At 40.9% G+C, this 20,708-nt stretch overlaps 1 protein-coding gene and 2 non-coding genes across 3 annotated transcripts in view; 1 reads left to right on the top strand and 2 right to left on the bottom strand.

Annotated features, from left to right (window-relative positions):
* ST6GALNAC2 (ST6 N-acetylgalactosaminide alpha-2,6-sialyltransferase 2) overlaps nt 1-15,729 on the top strand; it is a 40,954-nt gene extending 25,225 nt beyond the window's left edge. Inside the window, exons 2-9 of the mRNA XM_072645817.1 lie at nt 4,997-5,045; nt 6,911-7,085; nt 8,247-8,415; nt 8,920-9,058; nt 9,889-9,992; nt 12,020-12,103; nt 12,981-13,080; nt 14,984-15,729. Of these exons, the coding sequence (XP_072501918.1) occupies nt 4,997-5,045; nt 6,911-7,085; nt 8,247-8,415; nt 8,920-9,058; nt 9,889-9,992; nt 12,020-12,103; nt 12,981-13,080; nt 14,984-15,196 (1,033 nt within the window). The 3' untranslated portion in view covers nt 15,197-15,729. The remainder of the gene's footprint in view (nt 1-4,996; nt 5,046-6,910; nt 7,086-8,246; nt 8,416-8,919; nt 9,059-9,888; nt 9,993-12,019; nt 12,104-12,980; nt 13,081-14,983) is intronic.
* Nucleotides 15,730-19,013: 3,284 nt separating this feature from the next.
* Nucleotides 19,014-19,087, bottom strand: LOC140530613 (small nucleolar RNA R38). Its single transcript, XR_011976041.1, has one exon. It is a non-coding gene; the product is annotated as a small nucleolar RNA R38 (small nucleolar RNA).
* A 1,302-nt stretch (nt 19,088-20,389) lies between these two features.
* Nucleotides 20,390-20,466, bottom strand: LOC140530612 (small nucleolar RNA R38). Its single transcript, XR_011976040.1, has one exon. It is a non-coding gene; the product is annotated as a small nucleolar RNA R38 (small nucleolar RNA).
* Nucleotides 20,467-20,708: the final 242 nt, after the last annotated feature.

Genomic DNA, 20,708 nt, shown 5'->3' with positions numbered 1-20,708 from the left:
CCATGCAGTAAATAAACAGAAAACAATCAAAGAAGGGACAAATAGCTAGGTGGCACAGTGGATGGAGCACCAACCCTGGAATTAGGAGGACCTGAGTTCAAATGTGACCTTAGACACTTGAAACTTACTAGCAATGTGACTCTGGGCAAGTCACTTAACCTCGACTGGAAAGGAAGGAAGGAGGGATGGAAGGAAGGGAGGGAGGGAGGGAGGGAGGAAGGAAGGAAGGAAGGAAGGAAGGAAGGAAGGAAGGAAGGAAGGAAGGAAGGAAGGAAGGAAGGAAGGAAGGAAGGAAGGAATCAGAAAATACCTATGCATCTTTTTGAAGTAGGGAGAAAAAGAATCATTCCTCCCTCATGCATTTCTGGAAGCAGGCTCACTGTGACTTGCTTGTGCATTGATACCAGGTAGAAAATATTGTGCATGCTCTAAGGACTGTATCTTCATTGGCCAGTCTCTGCCTTACATGATACTGAGTTGTTCTGCATCTCCTCAAGCTGACATGAACTAACAGTATGGTGGGTGAAAGACTTGGTAAGTAGGAGGAAAAAGCTTCTCTTTGAGGCAGCCAGGAAACTGCTCCCAACTGTTCTTTTCTGAAGCAAGTTAACAGGACCCATTTCCCATACCCCTCACTGAAAAAGTAAAACTATGCATGCCTTTGCAAGGCTTTCAGCAGCTAAGCTCCAGATGAATTTGGCAGTTTGAGACAATTAGGGTGGGGACTCCTAAATCTATACCATAGAGCAGCAAGTTTCTTTCCCCTATCCTTATTCATCAGCCATGTTGCTTTCAAGTGAGCTACTTGACTACTAGGAGATATTCAATTCAGTAGAAGTAGGGACACACTCCAGACAGTTTCACGTAGGCAGCCATTTATGAGCTTCTAGGAATGGGACCTCTGGCAGTAGAGAAAAGAGCTGTGGACTCAAAGAAGAGCCAATACGGACAATCTAGAGTCACATTGTAGAGAGGAATAGATTCTGAGTACTCAGTTGAGCAATCCACTTACCTTAGATACTACATCAAGATTAAGAAGATTTGTGAGGATTCTATGGGATAGAAAGGTCTCTCAGATTTTTAGTATCAGAGGAGTGCATAGACTTGGCCACATATATTCCCTACATGTGTACCCCACTACCATTACACTCAAAAGTTTATATGCAGTCTCTCCATGGATCCTATAAGTCTCAGAGAGTGTGTTCCATGTTTACAGGAGTGAGGGGGTATATTTCATAACTATTTGTATATTAGTCAATGCCTTTGCTAAGATGTAACTTTATCTAATGGTGCATTTTAGAGGGAAATACATTGGCGGGAGCCTATGGGCTATAGTTTTAGGAGTGGATACCTACAAGACAGCCTGTAGCTCAAGGGAACAGCTAACTTTTGGGCACTCAACCTTAGAATATGAGACCAAAGTTAAGAGAGTAACCCCAGAAGAAGTGCTACACTTTTAAAATCCTCTCTTTTATGAGTCAGTGCTTTGTCTCTAAGTTCAGTTCTGTTTATACTACTTTGTGGCTGTTTTATCAGACTCACTCTCTTTCACTTTATCCTCTGTGGGCCTTCCCCTACCCTTGTTGGGAGGTCAAGAAAAGCAAAACCTCTGTTATAAACAGATATAGTCAGAAAAATAAATTCCCCTGTAGAACATGTTAAATATATATATTTTTTAAATACTCCAATCTGCACTCTGAGTCTATTACTTCTCTATCTGGAGGTGGGTAGCATATTTCATCATGGGTTCTATGAGATTATGGTTGGGAATTATTCTGACAGATTTCCTAAATAAGTCGTTTGTCTTTGTAATACTGTGGTTTTTGTAAGACACTGTTCTCCTGGTTCTTCTCACTTTACTTTGCATCAGTTCATACAAGTCTTCCCAAATTTCTCTGAAACCATCTCCCTTTATAATTTTTCAAGCACAATAGTATTCCATCAATCAATAAACATTTCTTAAGTGTCTATATGGGCCAGGCATTGTGTTAAAAAGTTGGAAATACAAAGAAGGGCAAAAGATAGACCCTACTCTCAAGTAGGTCATAGTCTAATGGGGGGGAAACATTAAACTACATACAATCAAGCTATGCATGTATATATATGTGTGTGTGTAGTTGTGTGTATCATATATGTAACATATATGATAAATTGGAGATAATCAAAAGAGGGAAGGCACTAGCATTAAGGGGATATCTGAAAAAGCTACCTATAGAAGGTGGGATTTTAGTTGGGGTTGAAGGAAGCTAGGGAAGTGAGAAGATGGAGAGGAGTAAAGAGTACTCCAGGAGTGAGGAACAACCAATGAAAATGTTCAGAATCCAGAGATGTAGTTTTTTGTACAACGTATAGCAAGGAGTTCAGTGTCACTGGATCACAGAGTACTTGGTGGGGGAAGGGTGAGGAGTAAAGTAAAAGAAGACTAGAAAAGTAGTAAGGGGACTGGTTATAAAGAATGTCAAATGTCTTACTGGGCATTTTACATTTGATTCAGGCAGTAATAGTTACTGAGTATGGGGGTTACATGGCCAGATCTGTGTTTTAGGAAGATTAATTTGACAGCTGAGTAGAGAATGAACTGGAGTTGATAATAAGTGGGAGATGAAGTGGGAGAGACTTGAAGTAGGGGGAGGCCAACTAAAAGGCCATTGTAATAGCCCAGGCATGAGGTGATAAAGGTCTACACCAGGGAAGTAATAGCGTCAGAAGAAATAAGGAGACATACATGAGAAATGTTATGAAGTTAACTTGACAGGCCTTGACAATAGATTAGATATGGGAAGTGAGAGAGAAATCAAGGATGACACTTAAGTTGTGAGCCCGGATGACTAGGAGGAAGATGATACCGCTTGACGGTAATAGGGAAGTTCAGAAAGGAGAAGGTTTGGGAGGAAAGATGAGTTTAGTTTTGAAAATATTGAGTTTAAGATGTCTATGGAACTTCCAGTTTGAGATATCTAATAGGCAGTTGGAGATGTGAGCCTAAATGTTAGGACTGAGGTTAGGACTGGTTAAGTATATCTGAGAGTCAACTTACCATAACTTGTTCAGCAATTTCCCAATTGATAAACAGCCCTGTATTTTCCAATTCTTTGCCACCTCAAATAGAACTGCAATAAATATTTTTGTACATATGGACCCTTTTCCTCTATCTTTGATCTCTTTGGAGGTACAAACAGTAGCAATAAAAGGTCAAAGAATATGCACAGTTCAATAGCTTTTGGAAATAGCTCCAAATTGCTCTGTAGAATGGTTAAACCAGTTCATGGTTCCATCAACTATAAATCAATCCATTAATGTACTATTTTCCCATAGCTCCTCTAGAATATAATTTTCCTTTTTTGTTAATTTTACCAATCTAGCATTTATGAAGTGGTACCTCAGAGTTGTTTTAATTTGCATTGCTCTAATTATTAGAGCATTTTTTTCATATGGTTGTAGATAGCATAGATTTCTTCCTCTGAAAACTGCCTATTCATATTATTTGACCATGTATCAATTGGAGAAAAGCTAAAACATCTACAAGCAAAGCCACAAAGAAAAGGCGCATGTTGGGCACAAGTCCAACCAGAATTAATACAAGAGATTAAAGCTAAAGCTTTCAAACAGGGCTAAAAATTACTTTAAAAATCAAATGAAGAAAAAATGGAGAAAGAAATGAGAGCTTTAGAAGAAAGATATGGAAAGAGAAATAACAGTTTGGAACAAGAGGTACAAAACCCTTCTAGTTTTCTGTTTCCCTCCTAATATTAAGGTCATTTGGTTTTGTGCAAACTTCTTAATTTTATATAATCAAAATTGTCCATTTTATTTTCTCTGATCTTCTCTATCCCTTATTTGATCATGGATTCTTCCCTTATCCACTGATCTGAAAGGTATTTTTTCTTCCTTGTTCCTCTAATTTATGAAGTTACCCTGAGTGTCTTAGTCATATAACCTCTTTAGTCTAAAGTCTTTTTTTTATTATATTTGCAAGATACCTAGCAAAAAATATTCCTACCAGACTTGGTTAGGTATACTTCAGTTCTGTCCGGGAATCTATCATCTCTATACCTGACAGATTTCTGGCCAGATATAAAGTAAATCTAATTGGTGGAGGAATTACCTACATGGACAAGGCCCCAGATCCATGAAAGTATTATTTTTAACTGAATTTTAAATATTCTGGCTTCCATGGCTTTATGTATATAAAAGAATATTGTTCAATACCCACATACAATTTGTTCAGAGTATTATTACTGGATTTGTTCAGAGCATTATTAGGTTTACAATCATTTCATGTTCTGTCCTTTTTTGGTCATGTCCAACTTTTCATGACCCCATCTGGGACTTTCTTGGCAAAGATACTGGAGTAGTTTGTTTGCTGTTTTCTTCTCCAGCTCATTTTATAGATGAGGATACTGAGGCAACCAGGGTTAAGTGACTTACCCAGGGTCACACAGCTAGTAAATGTCTGAGGTCAGATTTGAATTCAGAAAGATGAGTCTTCCTGACTCTAGACCTGGTGATCTATCCACTGCATCACCTACCTGCCCTTTACAATAAATATTTTAAACAAAAGGAATCAGAGGCTTGCTTTTCTCCCATAACCTAAATGATATACACTAGAGCGACAAAGGAGACCATGTGGTATCCAAGAGCTCAAGGAAATCAAGCGGATTAACAACAGCCACAGCAATAATTATTAATAATTATAATAACAGATTTCATTTAGATAGTGCTTTAAGTTTGGAAAAGCATTTTGCATGTTATCTCAGTTTATCTTTGCAACAACCCTGAGAGGTAGGTGCTATGATCATTCCCATTTATAGATAAAAAAGCTGAGGCAAACAGAGGTTCAATGACTCATTTAGAGTCACACAGGTAGCATCTGAGGCAGGATTATAAACTTATAAAATTATAAATAGCCTGGCCCAGCTCTCTCTCCATTATACCAGTTCACAGAAAGACAGAAATATGGATCCTTTGTTTATCTGTTTCTGCTTTCTCCCCACAGGCACGCAACATCATCTGTATCTTATTCTACCAATTCTTGGACTAGAAAGGTATGATGATCAGCCCCTCTGCAGGAATGTAGGGGAAAAGAAAAGAAAGGAAAAGATAGGATTAAAAGATGGCCCTAATGAGATGATCCCAATTGAAGAGACATGTTTTGTTAGCCATGTCCTTCTGGCTCCTGGCACAGTGCTAAGAAAATAGTGGGCACACAAATAAACACTTCGATCTTGGGATTGATCCAGAGATTACACTATATTTAATCACCTGCTCTCTGTTCCCACCCCCTAACAAGTTAGGCAATCCTATAGTCTGAGAGGTCCTTGTATTTTAAATACCCCCTTCTAGACACTGGGGAGTAAAACAGAGAAAATGATACAGAGCACTACAAATCTATTGGGGTAGATGGGGCACACACGTATAGAGCAGGACCTATAGTGCAATATATAAACAGGTCTAGGGTAACAATATTATCTGAAAATGTAATGATGTCAGATGATACAGTAAGGCTGGCAGGCAAGTTATATATGTAGAAAGGGTCCTTCTTTCACTAAATAAATACATTTTGATAATTATAACATCATATCAATAAATATTTACTAAGTGCCTATCTCACGTAAAGCGCTACATATGGTTGGAAGGGGGCAGTGAGAAGGAGAGGGAGTGTGGTATAAAGTTTAAGAAACAGTTTTTGCTCTCATGGAGTGTATAGTTTAGTTGAAAATATAGCATATACTTAGATAACTATAATAAGAAATAATGTAAAATAACTATACAAAAGAGGTACAAAGTATTACATGAGCTGAAGGCTAGAGGGTTTGATCTCTCCATGAAACAACTCATCGGCTGCATTTCATGTGCTGTTATGGGCAATGTGGCATTCTCAGCAGGTCCTGTCAAGGTCCACAGATTGATTCCCAAGACTTTGTCTTCAGGTATGAGAGCCAGGAAGCCCAGTCAGGAGAGAAGGCTAATGAAAAGGGGAGGGGGGGAATAGTGGCTAAAAAAAAGAGGGGAAAGAAGAACATCTGGTTATAAGGGGAGAAGAGTTAAAAGTAGAGTGAGTACTATGAATCGAGAACCTCCCTGACTTCTGCAGAACCTTCTTAGGAGAGGTCAGGAAAAGCTGTGTGGAGGAAACACATCTTGAACAATAGGTAGGATTTCAAAAGGCAGGGAAAGGAACACCCTTAATACCTAAGAAATGATGGGAGCAAAGGCCAGGACAATGGACCTCTCTGAGAGCAGGGACGGTTTCTCCTTTATTCTTTGCATCCTCAAGACCTAGATCAGTATCTTGCACTTAGGAGGTAAATGCTTGCTGGGTGGATTGGGAAGTGAAAGCTGGGCTATTTCTTAGTTGAGTTAGTAGATTACAGTATGTGAGAGTTAAAAAAAAATTGTAAAGATACTCTTCATTTTACATAAAGAAAGATGATTTGCCCAACATGACACAGTGGCAAGTTCAGGCATCCCAGCTCCTGGTCTTTTTAACATGCTAAATTGAATTCCCTAGGAGAGCTGGATGTTGCTATTCTAAAGACTCATAAATCTTAGCATGGTCAAATAAACTTGAATTGCCTCTGGAGCCATGTGGCTAGTGCAGGGGTGGGGAACCTGAGGCCTCACAGCCACATGTGGCCTTCTAGGTCCCTGGGTGTGGTCTTTGGACTGAATCCAAATCCTTTGGAACAAATCCTTTTATTAAGGAGATTTGTACTGTGAGGTTGTACTTAAGGCCCCACAGATTCCCCACCCCTGGGCTAGTGCCTGGGGTGGAGATAATGGTTGCTCTTTCCTTTTCCCTTCTTCTCCCCTCCTTCCCCACCCTTGGACAGGCCTCCTTGGTTCCCCAACAGAGTGTTCCATCTTGGTACTGGCCCACACTCTGAGTTACACCACCTCTCCCCCACAGCACCAGTCCTGCAATCGCCCACTGGTCCCTGCCTCTCAACAACACTACCTTTTCAAGCATAAGTTTAACTTCAGTATCCCAGTGCTGCTATGCGGCAGGCTCTTCACCCAGGAGCTCTGGGACCAATTGAATCAACAGAATCCTCCCTATGGCTGGCGGGGGCTTTCCTATGAAGGTAATCTTTTGCTGCTATCCCCAGCCCTGTGCTTTTTCCATTTGCTGCCTTTCACCTCATAGTTCCTTTAGGTAAGATGGGATTCCCCTTATCCTTCCCACTCAGAAGCTAAGACATATCCCGAGGGAGCCACAGTACTCACAGTACTGGTTACTGTCCCAAAATTGAAACACCTGCCAGGCACTGCCTTCACTGACATTCCCATTCACCTCTAGGTTCTACAAAGGAATCTTGCTAGAGCCAAGGATCTCCCAGCCCTCTGCCTTTGGGTGCTATGGCCCCAGTCTGGGAGGGCTGAGGAGCCTGGAGGCTTATGCTTATGGTAGAGTATCTTTTGCTACTCAAAATATTCTAATGTCCACATATAGATGGCAAACATTCCAGTGACCTCAGGCTTGCCTATTATTGTTCCTGGCATAATTGTTGTAATTCCTAGCCTAGGGTCCTACTTGATAGAGTTCACCCCAATCTACATCCCTTTTGCCTCTCTTCTTCGCTACTCCCATTGTGTATCTAGTGTGGGAGATAGTGACCACAGATATTGGGGTCCGCTTGGGGCAACCTTGCGAGGTCAGATAGAGCACATTTCTATCCTGGCCTGGATCATAGCTGTTCTCTTCCTCCTCTCAGAAAGTCCATGAAATACAGGTTTCCCCAAAGACCACTGAGAAGAGGAGAGCCCTTTTCCCTTTAGGCTAATCCACTGATCTGAAAGGAGGAACACAAACATCAACAATGAAGCAGAAAGGTCCTCATTTCCGATCTTCATGTTATATTCCCTTAAAATTATTGGGTTTTTGGTTTTTTGGTTTTTTTGCAAGCTTAATTTATCCTTCAGTATATGCTCACTTCTTTTTCCTAGTTAAGGGTCCCTAGATCCTGGCCTTTCTAGATTCTTAAAACGTTCAAGGGTGATGAGGAACCAAGGTACAAATTATACTAATAACTTCCCTTCCAAATCTGACACTGCCTTCTCCCCACAGCCCTGCACCTTCTTGCCAAGCCAACCTCTTTCTTTGTCTTAGCCAATGGTTCATCATTCCTACCCCATGTCTTTGCTGGTTTTTCTTTGGGGAAAAGGGCTGAGGAGAGTCAAGAGCTCGTGACATGCCTTCCTTCTCCTTACACCTTAGCTTCCTCATTCTGGCTTCCATCCCACAGGTATAGTTTCCACCTTGAGCCTCCTGAACACCTCAGCCAATGCTCAGCTGTTTGATCTCTCCATGAAACAACGCATGGGTTGCATTCGATGTGCTGTTGTGGGCAATGGTGGCATTCTCAATGGGTCCCGTCAAGGTGCAGAGATTGATTCTCATGACTTTGTCTTCAGGTATGAGAACCAGGAAGCCCAGTGAAAAGAAAAGGCTAATGAAAAGGGTGGGGTAGGGGGAGATGGAGTGGAGAAGAGTGACTAAAAATGAGGGGAAAGAAGAGCATCTGGTCATAGGGGGAGAAGAGTTAAAAGTAGAGTTGAGAAACTCCCTGACATCTGTAGAACCTTCTTTGGCATGAAGGAAAAATTAGTGCCCGATTTTGAGGATCTCCCAATCCAATGAGAGAAATAGGACATGTTCATGGAAAAACTTAAGAATATGTGAGTCAATATGTGAAAATTAATATGGTAGAAAAAAGGGATGTAAGTGCCAAAAGAACATGGATGAAAGCAGCAATCCGAGACAGGAAGCATTTTCTTCATTTTGAAGGAGAGGAGGGATATGGGTTGGCAGAGAGGAGGCCAAAGGAAACTTAGATAAGTTAAAATGAGTTAAAGAATCTGTGTTGGGGACTAATGAGAAATGAAGTTGGTATAATAGGGAACTCCTTTTCCTCTCAGGGTCAATGGAGCTGTGATCAAAGGCTATGAAGAGGATGTGGGCACCAAGATTTCATTCTATGGCTTCACTGTGAACACAATGAAGAACTCCCTGAGAGCTTACAGGCATCTGGGCTTCACTTCAGTGCCCCAGCACCAAGTGAGCACTCTCCATGGGACTAGAGACTATAATTTGTAGAACACAGACCCTTGGAGCTTGGTCAACAGGTTATACCTGTATAGCTAGAACTCCTTGGAAAAAATGAGGGGCATTAACCCTCATGGCCTTCAGACTCCAATTCTGGGCTTCACAGGAGATCCCTGACCTGTGGCATGGAGAAAGGATTTATATTCTGGGGACTGATTTCAGGAGGTCCATGTACTTGGATGGAAAAACAATTGCATCCTGATTTTCACTAAACTTTGGCTTCCTTTGTAATCTACTAGTTGGAACTAGTTGGTACTTCAGGGGTCCATACATTTGGATGGGAAAAAATTAGATTTCACCAGACTACCAAAAAGGTGCATGACATACAAATAATTTAATAAGCCTTGCCATGAAGTTTAGGGAGGGAGATTCCCTATTGCCTCAGGCCAGACTCTATCCCTCAGAAGTGGGAGGTAGTCAGTTGGGGTGCAAGTACATAGTGGGGGACTTAGTAGGATTAGGATCTCCCAATAGGGTTTTTTTTTTGGTAATTGGTTTTTTTGGGGGGAGGGCACTGAGGGAATTAAGAGCCATCAATCATACAGCAGGTCAACCAGACAAGTGTGTCTTGTTGCCAAGTCTCAAAACTAGCTCCTCAATCCAGAGCTTCTTTCTGGGCCCTGGGGATTATCAAGGATATCAAAAGTACCTCCCATCCAGGGGATGGGAGTTGGGAGGTTTGAAGGTCATTCTCTAGTAGGCCAGCCCAGGTTTGGAGAGGGAGTATCTGGGCTCAATCTACAAGCCACATTTCTGGCTCAGTTATCTCATCACCTTGGCAGGACATGCACTATATCTTCATTCCTTCAAATATGCGGGACTACCTGATGCTAAAGTCAGCCATTCTGGGTGTGCCTGTTCCTGAGGGCCATGACAAAGGAGATAAGTAAGTATACTAGGCCAGGTTGGGGCAGTATCTCATCATGTTTGGGGAGGGGAGTTACAGGAAAAGGAAAGGCAGGAAGCTGGAGTAATTATATAACATAACTTGCTTAACTAACATCCTAAACACCTAGGGGTCCATTGGTGGGATGGGATGAGTGGAGATAAGAGAAGGCTACCATCAAAGTTTCTCTAAGCAGGGTTGACAAATTTCCAAGGGAGAGGCAGAGTTTAAGACCTAAGCTCTTCACTCCCCTGACATGTCACCCTTTGGAAAAGTATTGCCAGGTAAATATTCCACTGCTCATATTGGTCACCAATAACTTTTTTTTTTGAGGCAACTGGGGTTAAATGATTTGCCCAGGGTCACACAGCTAGTAAGTCTGATGCCAGATTTGAACTCAGGTTCTCTTCACTGTAGGACCAATGCTCTATCCTCTGTGCCACCTAGCTTCCCCTCCAAAAACTTTTTATGGGTGAGTCTATAGAGTCAAGAACCACTGAGATGATGGGCTGTAGAGTTCAGTTCTGAATGGACCAAGGAGAGATTTATTTATTCTTTGACTCAAGGATCTCTGAAAAACTAATCCAGATGCCCAAAGCTAGGGTCTAAGAAGACTTTCAGTAGTGGCGGTTCCTGCCATGGTTAGGAAAGCTGTTTCCAATGGCTAAGAGGACCATGCCTCTCCCAACTAATAAACAGGAGAGCAGATTGTTTACTGTTACATTTCCTGCAAAAAGTAGGCAAGACCAAGAAAATTTTGTTTTCCTGGGTCTTCATTCAAACCTCACTTCTAGACCAAGCAGCTTCTTTGCTCCAAACTGAGCCTTCTCCCATGAAATTCCAAATTTCCTTCAGTTTCCCCTAACATCTATCTAACTTCACTTGGCCCCATGTCAATACCCTCCCCCCCCCAAAATCTAAACTTTAGCCATTTTATACTTACCCCCTACAAAAAAGTAAGGAGATTTTGAGGCTAGCCAACCTCTTAAGTCCTCACACAGTGCCCTGGATTCAATAATTACTAATTGATGATGGTGATGTGATAACAATGACTTTTGTGACCCGGGAGGGGTTTGAGCACCTAAGAGAGGTTTACTCAGAGGTTAGGTTTTATAAGATAGATAGTAGCCTCCCTAACACCAATGAACTCCCCCTCCCAATCCCCCATTCCTTCCCCTGCCCAATCCCCCTCCCAATCCCGTTCGGGCCAACTTTCTCAAAACACACCTCATGCATCACCTAGAGGAGCTAACCCACAGAATACCCGTACGCCATCCCAAACTCCTCCCCGAACACCATCCCACACTCCTCCCATTTCTCCCACTTCTCCTTCTTCTCGAGTTCCATCCCAAACTCCTGGTGGAGTTACTTCTCCCTCTCAACCTATTTCACGAGCTCCTTCTCAAACTCTCACTCCAACTCTAAATCCATCTCCCTTCCAAAGCCGACCTCCCTCTCGGGGTCTTGCTCAAATTCCCACTCCACCTCCCTCCAAATCCCCCTCCCAATCTTCCCAGATTTCTGCCACAACTGCTCCTGCTCCTGTAATATGGCCCACTCGGACTCAATCCCCTCTTGTCCCTTCCCACATTGCCCCATACGTTTCCCAGCTACTCACCCCAAACCCTTATTTTCAGCCACCTAGTATCCCCATCCCTTATACCCCTTGCTTTCCCTGTAACTACCCCTGTCCTGAAAAATCATCCAAACCTCCAGAAGCTCTCTATTACCCGCTCTTTCCTGCCCCTCCTCGTCTCCCTCCTCTTAAGCTCAGTTACCCACCTGTAAATGGGGTGTTCACACCCCCTTCTTCTATAACCCACCAGCCCCGGTTAGAGTGTTTCACTTTAACCAAACCCTATGAAGCTCCTACCATAATACCTGCAACTTTCTATACCCCTTTCTCTCGATACCATCCTCATCCCCGAAGTCATCGTCGTCGACGTCACTCTCTTGCCCCAATATCATCTCCATTTTCTGATATTAGTTATAATCGTTCTGTACATTTCTTCCGTGACAACGCCTAGGCCACAGAAGTATTTTGGACCAGACGCCTCTGCAAGTAAATTCAAGCTGTTACATCCAGAGTTCATCAACTACTTGAAAGAGAGGTATGGAAGGTGGCCAGGGTCTTGGCCCTTTTCAATGCTCACATCAATTCCCTGACCTTGGCCTCCATCTTCCTCAATATTTTCCTTCACCACTGGGTGGTCACTACTTGATCCAGGCCCTAGCATTTTCCTACCCCATCCCTCTCTACATTTCCTGTGTTTGATTCCTCTCCTGTACTAGCCAACATTGTCTCACTAACACAGGCCTCATCATCCTATATATTTGGGGCTTAAGGGAATGTAGTCACCTATTCCTTTCATGGATAATCAGAGCTAAGAGCAGGAAGAGACCTCAGAAGCCATCTAATCCAATCCTTTCATTTTACATATGAGGAAACAGTCAGGTCACACAGGTAAATAAAGCTCAGAAAAGAGATTGGAACGTAAATCTTTTCTCTCCAGACCTAATCCGTCCATGGTACCATGAACTTGCCTGCTCCTTCCTGGTTTGGGGACAAAGGATAATTTTAGGGTTGGGTTCAAGTCTGTCAATAGAGTTCACTATGGGATTCCTTCAAAGGTAAATGACAAAAAGGTGGGGGGGGGGGGGGGAGGGAGGAGAGGAAGAGATTGAGTTGGGCTCCATTATTCAGTAGCAGTTTCTAATTATTACTTATTATTAATATTGATGGGGTACACAAGTGTAACAGATGGGCTACCAGTGTGGGGATATGGCTAATAAGGTACAAATGCCAAAAGCAACTGAAGAAAAATTTTCCATTTTCCAAAAAAAAAAAAACCCCAAACCATTTGTACTGGTTGTTACAGAAATGCAATACCATGCTTGACCAGGAGTTTTAACTGTCAAGAGTCCTCTGACTTGCACGGACTTGAAATTTTTAAGTGAAAAATCATGACCCTTCCTTTTTACCTCCAGGTTTTTAAAATCAGACCACATTAATAAAAAGTATGGGCACCTATACATGCCCAGTACTGGGGCTCTCATGTTGCTGACGGCTTTGCATACCTGTGATGAGGTGAGAAATTTCTCCTCTTCCTAGCAGAGTCCCCTTGTGCTTAGACCAAGACCATCAGTGAACTTGATTATTTCCTATTGTGGATTTTTACTTACTAGAGAGCCTTAGGCCTATAATCAGTTTCCTGAGAAGCACTCTTTACCTCATGCAACCCTTCCCATTAAAGAGCTAGGATTGAGGTGCAATCTCTACCTTCTCCAGTCATGACATCTCTTTAGGCAAAACCCTATCAATCCTTTACTGAACTGCTAGGGACCCTTAAATATTTTAACCTTTTCCTATACATACCTCCTTCCAACTTGTTTCACTTATCTCAGGGCATGTGTGGGCTGTGTATGAACCATCTTCCAATCACTTTTGGACCATGAAATGGTCCTTGCCAATACTAAAGCTTTGTGGTCCAAAGCCTCAAATGCTACTTACTAGTTGAGGATTTCTTAGCAGATATACCTAAGCATAGGCCCACCCCAATTTGCATCCTATTCTCACAACATCCTTTTCCACCTATTTATTTGCATATTAACCTATCAATTTATTTCATTAATAATGTCATTACATAGTCCTGGGCAGGGGGAGAGGTAATATGGTGAACCTGGGTTCAAATTCCCCCTCCTACACTAGCTATTACAGTAAGTCACAATCTCTGATGGGTTTCATTAATATTGGCAGATTATCCATAATTCCCACTCTTGACACTCCATCTCTTCTTATCTACTGGACCTTTCCTGAGGCCTACAAAAATAACCAATAATCCTCAAAAACTCAACTTCCTCTCACTTCCTTAACCCCTATAAATCTGGCTTCTGACCTCATAACTGAAACTGCCTTCCAAAATCATCGTTCATGACTGTCCAGTCTAATGGCTTTTTCATTACCTTCCTTGACTTCTCAGCTACAGTTGATATTGTCAACCCTCCTACTCTCCTGTAATTTCTCAACTCATTGCTCTAAGTGATGACTGACCACTCTACAGTACCCTTCGGTGAGACAATCCTTGCTACATTAACTCTAAGCATTCCCCAAAGCTGTCCTGCTCCCAGCGATGTTCATATGCCTTCAATTATCTCTATCTAGTCCTAACCCTTCTCCTGAATTGTCTATTAGACATTTCAAACCGGGTGTCCCACACACACTCATTCAATTATACCTAAAACAGAATTCCTCTCCTTTTCCAAATTTTCCTATTACTGTTTTGGGCATCACTGTACTTCTATTCTGGTTCCCAATCTGTCATCTTTGAGTACCCTTAATTCACCACACATATCCAATCAGTTACAATCTTGTCTCAGCACATAGCCACCACCCAAGGCACATTTATTTCCTCTAAAACATATCTTCTATTTGGGACACCCCAACACATCTATCTCTTCTCTCAACAATCCTCTGCACAGCTGCCATTTATTTTCTTAAGATACAGGTAGAATTATCACACTAGCATAGCTGACATCTTTCCTCCCCCCAAACTCCAGTGGTTCCCTATTGGGTATACAATCAAACACATTTAAGAGCTTGTTATGGAGACAGGATCCCGCATCTCTCTGATCCATGCCTTTGTACTGGCTGCCCTGTATCCCTGGCATTAACTTCCTCACCTCTGCCTCTTGGATATCCTGGTTTCCTTTTAGCTCAGCTCAAGGACCTTCTCCATGAAACCCTTCCCTTTCTGATTGCCTACACCCCACTTCCCCATTCAAAACTACGAGATTATATTAATGTATATTCTACATCTATTCCTATGTACATGCTGTCTCACTTAAAACAAAAAATCCTTGAGACTGCTGTACTACACAACTGAAATTTTTTAATAAGTGAATTTTCTTTTGAGCCAGGGACTGTATCTTCCTTTTTCACAGCATTATGCATTTAGAGGGAACTATGAACTAATTTAACTCTTCTTGTGCAGGTGAGTGCCTATGGATTCATTACAAGCAATTACCAGGAATTTTCTGACCATTATTATGATCGCAAGAAACGGCCCCTGGTGTTTTACGTCAATCATGATATGCGCCTGGAAAGCACTTTGTGGAGGAATTTGCATGAAGCAGGCATTATGAATCTATATCAGCACCAAATCCAAACTACGCCAAGTCATGAAGTACTTAAACAGCCAAGTTGAGCATTTTCTTACAAAGTCACTTGTTTTCTGATACAAAAATCCTGTCCTTGGTTAAGAATTCAGATGGTTTGCAGAGGCATTATCTTGAAAGTCAAAAATGCCCTACCCTACAATGGAGATGAAAAAAGATACGTAACATGCAGCTAGGGGCCGCCATGTCTTGTCACCAATTTTCCTGCATTTGTAAGCAGGTAGCAGACTCTAACTCATTTGGAAATGACAAAACCGACACAATCACACCCCTCTCTTACCCCACAAAACTACAAAAACCAAAAAATTTTCTTAAAACATGAAACTTCAAACTCTGCCCAGAGACAACTGAGAAGCAATATTAATTGCTTTTAACAATTGCACAACAATCATTCAGGAAGGTAACAGCAGGTCTCTGAGAATAAACAAGATCAATTGCTGCAAGATAAATTTCTGCCCAATAGGGAGGGGAGGGGAGGCACTCCCACCTGATGAATGAGTGGATAATTGTAATGTGAAAGAAACATTTCTGCACTCTGTATAATTACATAAATATTAAATGATCTTTTTTCTTTTGTCTTTTTTGCTATGACAGAGAAGCAAGTGGAAAGGGGGATGAGGGTGGAAGTTAGCAAGTGTGGTGATCACAAGTAGGATCCAAGAACAAGTTTCTTGACTGTATTTCCAGAGCAGTAAATTATAAGTAATTGCCTACCAATCCTGCCATGAGGCAGATGACAATTCTACTGCTTTTTAAAGTCAGAACTGTAAGCCTTCCAATAACTGGCAACATTCATAAACCTAACAGCTTCTCAAGCTAACCTAAAAGGCTACAAATCTTATCGAGCCTTCTTCCCAATAAGGCCAATATTGCCCACTTTGCTGTTGGTAACATGTATTTAGATGAAAAAGCCTTAGGAACTTAACAATACTTATTATGAAACATCAAGTAATTTTTATTTTTTAAGCATACAGAAAGAGCAAAGTATATACATATAAAGACTGTTGGTCACACGCAGCTTCAATAAGAAACACCTGTCAAATGAAAAAAAATGACATGTCAAATAGCAGCCAATAAATGGTCACACTGAAGGTTCCTAACCCTAGCTCAGTGTTGCAGGTTTGTTCCATATAGAATCTACAAGGTTATATAAATGGGGAAGCAGAGGCTTATCTTTTTGTGCATGGGCATGACCCTTTCAAGTAGATTACATGCTACTGGAGTATTGGTCTGTCACAACATCAAGGTTTGAGCTCTGGCACCACTACTTAATAGTTAATCATGATGAGTATTTTATAAACTGACACTATCGAAGTGATTAAAAATGTGGGAAAAAAATTCCACAACTACTTATAATCTGCCTTTAAAAAAAAAACAAAACAAAGGGAATCCAGAACTATTAAGTCACTCTCTTAAGATCATGCTACACTATATTTCCTTAAATATTTTCACTAAGAGTAGTTACCCTCATAATCATCTTGGTTTTAAAGGACAGGTTTTGATTACTTTGCAAGTCACTTCTGTTCATCATCGAATCTTTCAGCCAACCAAACAAAGCAAATCTTTTCTAGTAATCAACCTGCCATTTCACTGTTTAATGTCAGGCTATAAAGTTAACGGGGTCAACTCTCATGCCCACTAAACTATAAACACAAACCTTCTCCAGTACTTGAGCAAAAAATGTGACATTAACTATAAAATGCCCACACATAAGCTTTTTTTCCCTTCTTTTCAGTGGAAAAGAAAAGCAGCTCTTTTCTATCCAAATTCAAGACAGGCATTTAAACAGAGAAAAGCCAAGGAGCTAACAAGCACCACCCCCACAACCTCCTTGCTCTGCCCAAAGGTTCTAGGGCTGCCACATGCCAGACATGCCATTCAGAAAAGACCCTGAGCCAAATAGCTAAGCAACTGCCACCGAGTGCTGTACCACCACCCTGTTGACGAATGTCATAATATTGACTTCAAAGAAAATAGTCTAGAGTATTAGTGACTGGAGGTGAAGATATTTCAGGGAACTATCTTCTTTAAACCAGCATAAAACCTTACTTGCCTTTCCTATTAAAAGGGCATTCCCACAACAAAATTATTTGACCAATGTCTTTTCACTTTTGACATTGGTGCTACTTCTAAATAGAAAGTAACTGACAGCAATATTTAGGTTTTATTAAGGAAAATGATATGTAGGCATGTCTAGCAAACAATAATAAAATTTCATCTGAATGGTAGAATGAGATAGGGCTTACAGAGAGTGGGCTCCTAAGGTTAGCTAAGGCAGTGTTCGCCAAGACTGCATAAGGACTCAAGAAGGCGAACTCCAAACTTCCGGTTTTAAGATCTCAGATGAACTTGTTTCTTTAAAATAATCCAAAGATTGTATAACCCACCTCTTCTAGAGGTACAGAACAATGAAAAACTGGTGAACCTTATCTAATGCAAAGTCTACTGAGGGGGAAGGTAACTGATTAGAGTTTAGGGTTGGCATTTGGTATGTAAGAGATAATCTCAGTAATCTAAATCCATCTATCCCCACCTCCAGGTGTGTGTGGGGGGGGGGGGGGGGGTGTTCCAGACTGGAAGTACAAGGCACCCAATGAGATCACACTTAACAGGTCTTAGAGCTATGGTATAAAAGTTTAAACAAAACCATTTTTTTCCTCCATGTTCCAGGGAGTAGGACATTAACTCAATGCCTATTAATAAGGGTGCTACTGCCTTTCCATTTCATATTAGTTTACCTCCATTCCACCCAAATTGGATTATTAACCTACCTGACCTATTCCTTAACCATCCTTTGAAGTCCAATGCAAATGCTATCTACTTACCATAAAGTCCTCCAGATTCTTGTGGGACAATAAGGCATTTCACCTCTGAACTCATGTTTTTTGCAGGGACCCATGTCTTACCTCACTTTCTGACATTCTGTCCAGGAACATTTTGCACAAAGTATGGCTTAATGTTTGTTGAAATGACTAGTGAATGAATAAATGCAATTTTAGCCTACTGAATGATCTAAGTACTTTGAGGAAGATTTTTTAAACAATCCACTGGGGTTTTCTTTAGCTGATTACAGCCCGTATGATGTTTTCACATGGACCATTTTGTTCATAGCTATTCAAAGGAACAAGTAGTTACTTTCACCTGGTGAAAATTAGGAAGAGCAAGCTGGGGCTGAGGAAGAAGAAAAACTCAAAATTGAGCACCTGGGCTGAATCTCTCAAGATTATAAAATGTAAATTTGAACTGGGCTTCCGGATTTAGGGTGGGGCTCGGTTCCAGGACATTAAACCACAATGGGTATGCAGACTGTACACAAAGAACAAGAATCAAAGCAGTATGAACGCCTACAGAAAGGTGAACTTCACAGTTTACACATAAACATACTCTGGCAGTAGCACCTGGAAGCCTCAGAAGTGATTTGCTTTCCCCTCACTTAAATTTTCAGACAGGGATAACAAAACATCATTGGCTTTTGGAGCTTCCAGGGAACAAAACAATGAACTCTCATGTTTCAACTTGCCTTAAGGCAAAACAGACTATAACCCACTCCAGTAATCCATAGGGAACCAAGCTTCAATATTTTTCAACAGTGTTTACCTTCGTTATGGTAGAGAACAAATTTTCTACTTTTCTCCCAGCATGGATATGCTTCTACTATTAGTGATATTCTAAAGTCTTTCAGCTATAGGAGTAAAAAGGATCCTCAAACCATAAGCTTCTTTTCCTCATCAGCTGAGGCAGACACTGTAACCTACAAAAAAAAAAAAAATTTAACACAAACACTTATCTAAATTAACGTAAATCAATAAATCTCATTCCTTTTAAATACAGTATTTTAAAAGCAAGCCAAGCTTCAGGAAGTTCTCATTCCACATTTTTCTTTTTCAGACAGGGATAACTTCATAACATCACCAGCTCAGCTCTTATCAATGCATCAACCTCTAGTACAGGGGTTCTTAACCTTGGGTCTGTGAACTTGCTTTTTAAAGTCTGATCACTTTCAATATAATTGGCTTCCTTTGCAAGTTTAATATTCTATGCACTAACTAGCCAAAGACTCTTTATTAACATACCCATATTGTTTTTTGCCTCACAGTAACACTATAAGGTAAATAGACTGAGTACCAGGTACTGTTATCACTCATTCTACAGAAAACAGGAATGACTTGCTCAAATCATATTTTTTTAATGTCAATCTAGTGTGTTCCAGGAATAAACACTAGAACTGCTTTTCTTTTTCCCCTTCAAACTACTTTGTAATGTATACATGGCTATAGTTTTCTGGGTCTCTTATTATGTCAAAGAGCAAAACTGCTGTTTGCCAATTAAGTGTAAAACGCAGCCCTCTAAGAGGCATGCCTACCTGGTCCAAAAAACCAGGCAAATGAATTGTTTTGCAAATGCCCCCAAAATTAGCACATGTACAATTGTTGAGAAAACACTAAGTAATGAAATTATTTCATATTTAGAGGTCAGTCTATTTGAAAAGAAAAAAGGGAGGGGGGAGACATGACTGAGAGAAGGGAACTGGCACCAGTGGAAGAGTGGTCACATTTTAAAGGGAAGGGACAGAGTGTCACTGAAAAGTATTCTCATAGAGGAGTGCGTCTGCAGTGGGAGATAGGAACCTCCCAATGAACTCAAGCCGTCTGAGGACTAGTGGGTTGTCTTCGCTAATAACTGTGCCCCCACAGTTTTGCACCCCAAGAGATTCATGAGTTACTGAGAGTAATAGTTCTTGTCATCTTTTTTCTGTACAGCATTGAGTCTCCCATAGGTAATAAACCCAATATTTTATTAAGGTGATAAAATCGGAGGTGGAATGGACTTTTGAAAAACATCTAGCAAGACCCTTTACTTTACAAAGTAACAGGGCAAAATGTTGTGACTTATCTAACATAACAAAACCAGTTAATGAGAAAACAAGAAAAGAAAATCTAGGGCCACTAACTGTTCATTCAACATTTCACACCTTCTTGACCATTAGCTATTAATGTCTAAATTAGTACTTAAAAGAACCCAAGCCAGGCAATTTTAAATACTTACTCTTTGAAGGCGGAAGTTGGAAAATCCTCAATCTTAACATTTCCAATTACACTTTTTAATGTGCTCTTTTTCAGGGTCCAAAAGCAGACAGTATCTGGCATCCCAAAAGATATATACACATAAGAACATTCAAACAACTTCAAGTCATGTTTACAAATGAATTGAAGTTAGCAGAGCTGGGCCTCAGCAAGACAGAATCCACATAAAAGATGTTGTTCAGACAGGGATAACTTGATAATCATCACTAGCTCAGCTCTCACAAAAGCTTCTAAAATCCAGGCCAAACCAAGCCAGGTTTTCCAAGTACTCCCCTTTACCATCAGCTAGCTTTATGGCAGAAGGTATACAACACCAGGACGGGCCCTAAGAATCCCCAGTCCTCTTCAGTAGCAAAGATCATTACAATAAAAAAAATTTAGAGTAAGAAGTAAACTCAAATCATGTAGCTTCTCGCAAAAGGGAAATATTTAACATAAGTTTTTCAGTCAGTCATAT

Source organism: Notamacropus eugenii, chromosome 2 (assembly GCF_028372415.1).
Source record: "Notamacropus eugenii isolate mMacEug1 chromosome 2, mMacEug1.pri_v2, whole genome shotgun sequence".
Classification (NCBI taxonomy): domain Eukaryota; kingdom Metazoa; phylum Chordata; class Mammalia; order Diprotodontia; family Macropodidae; genus Notamacropus; species Notamacropus eugenii.
Note: the sequence above shows the minus strand (reverse complement) of the source record. Positions and strands in the feature narration are given on the sequence as shown.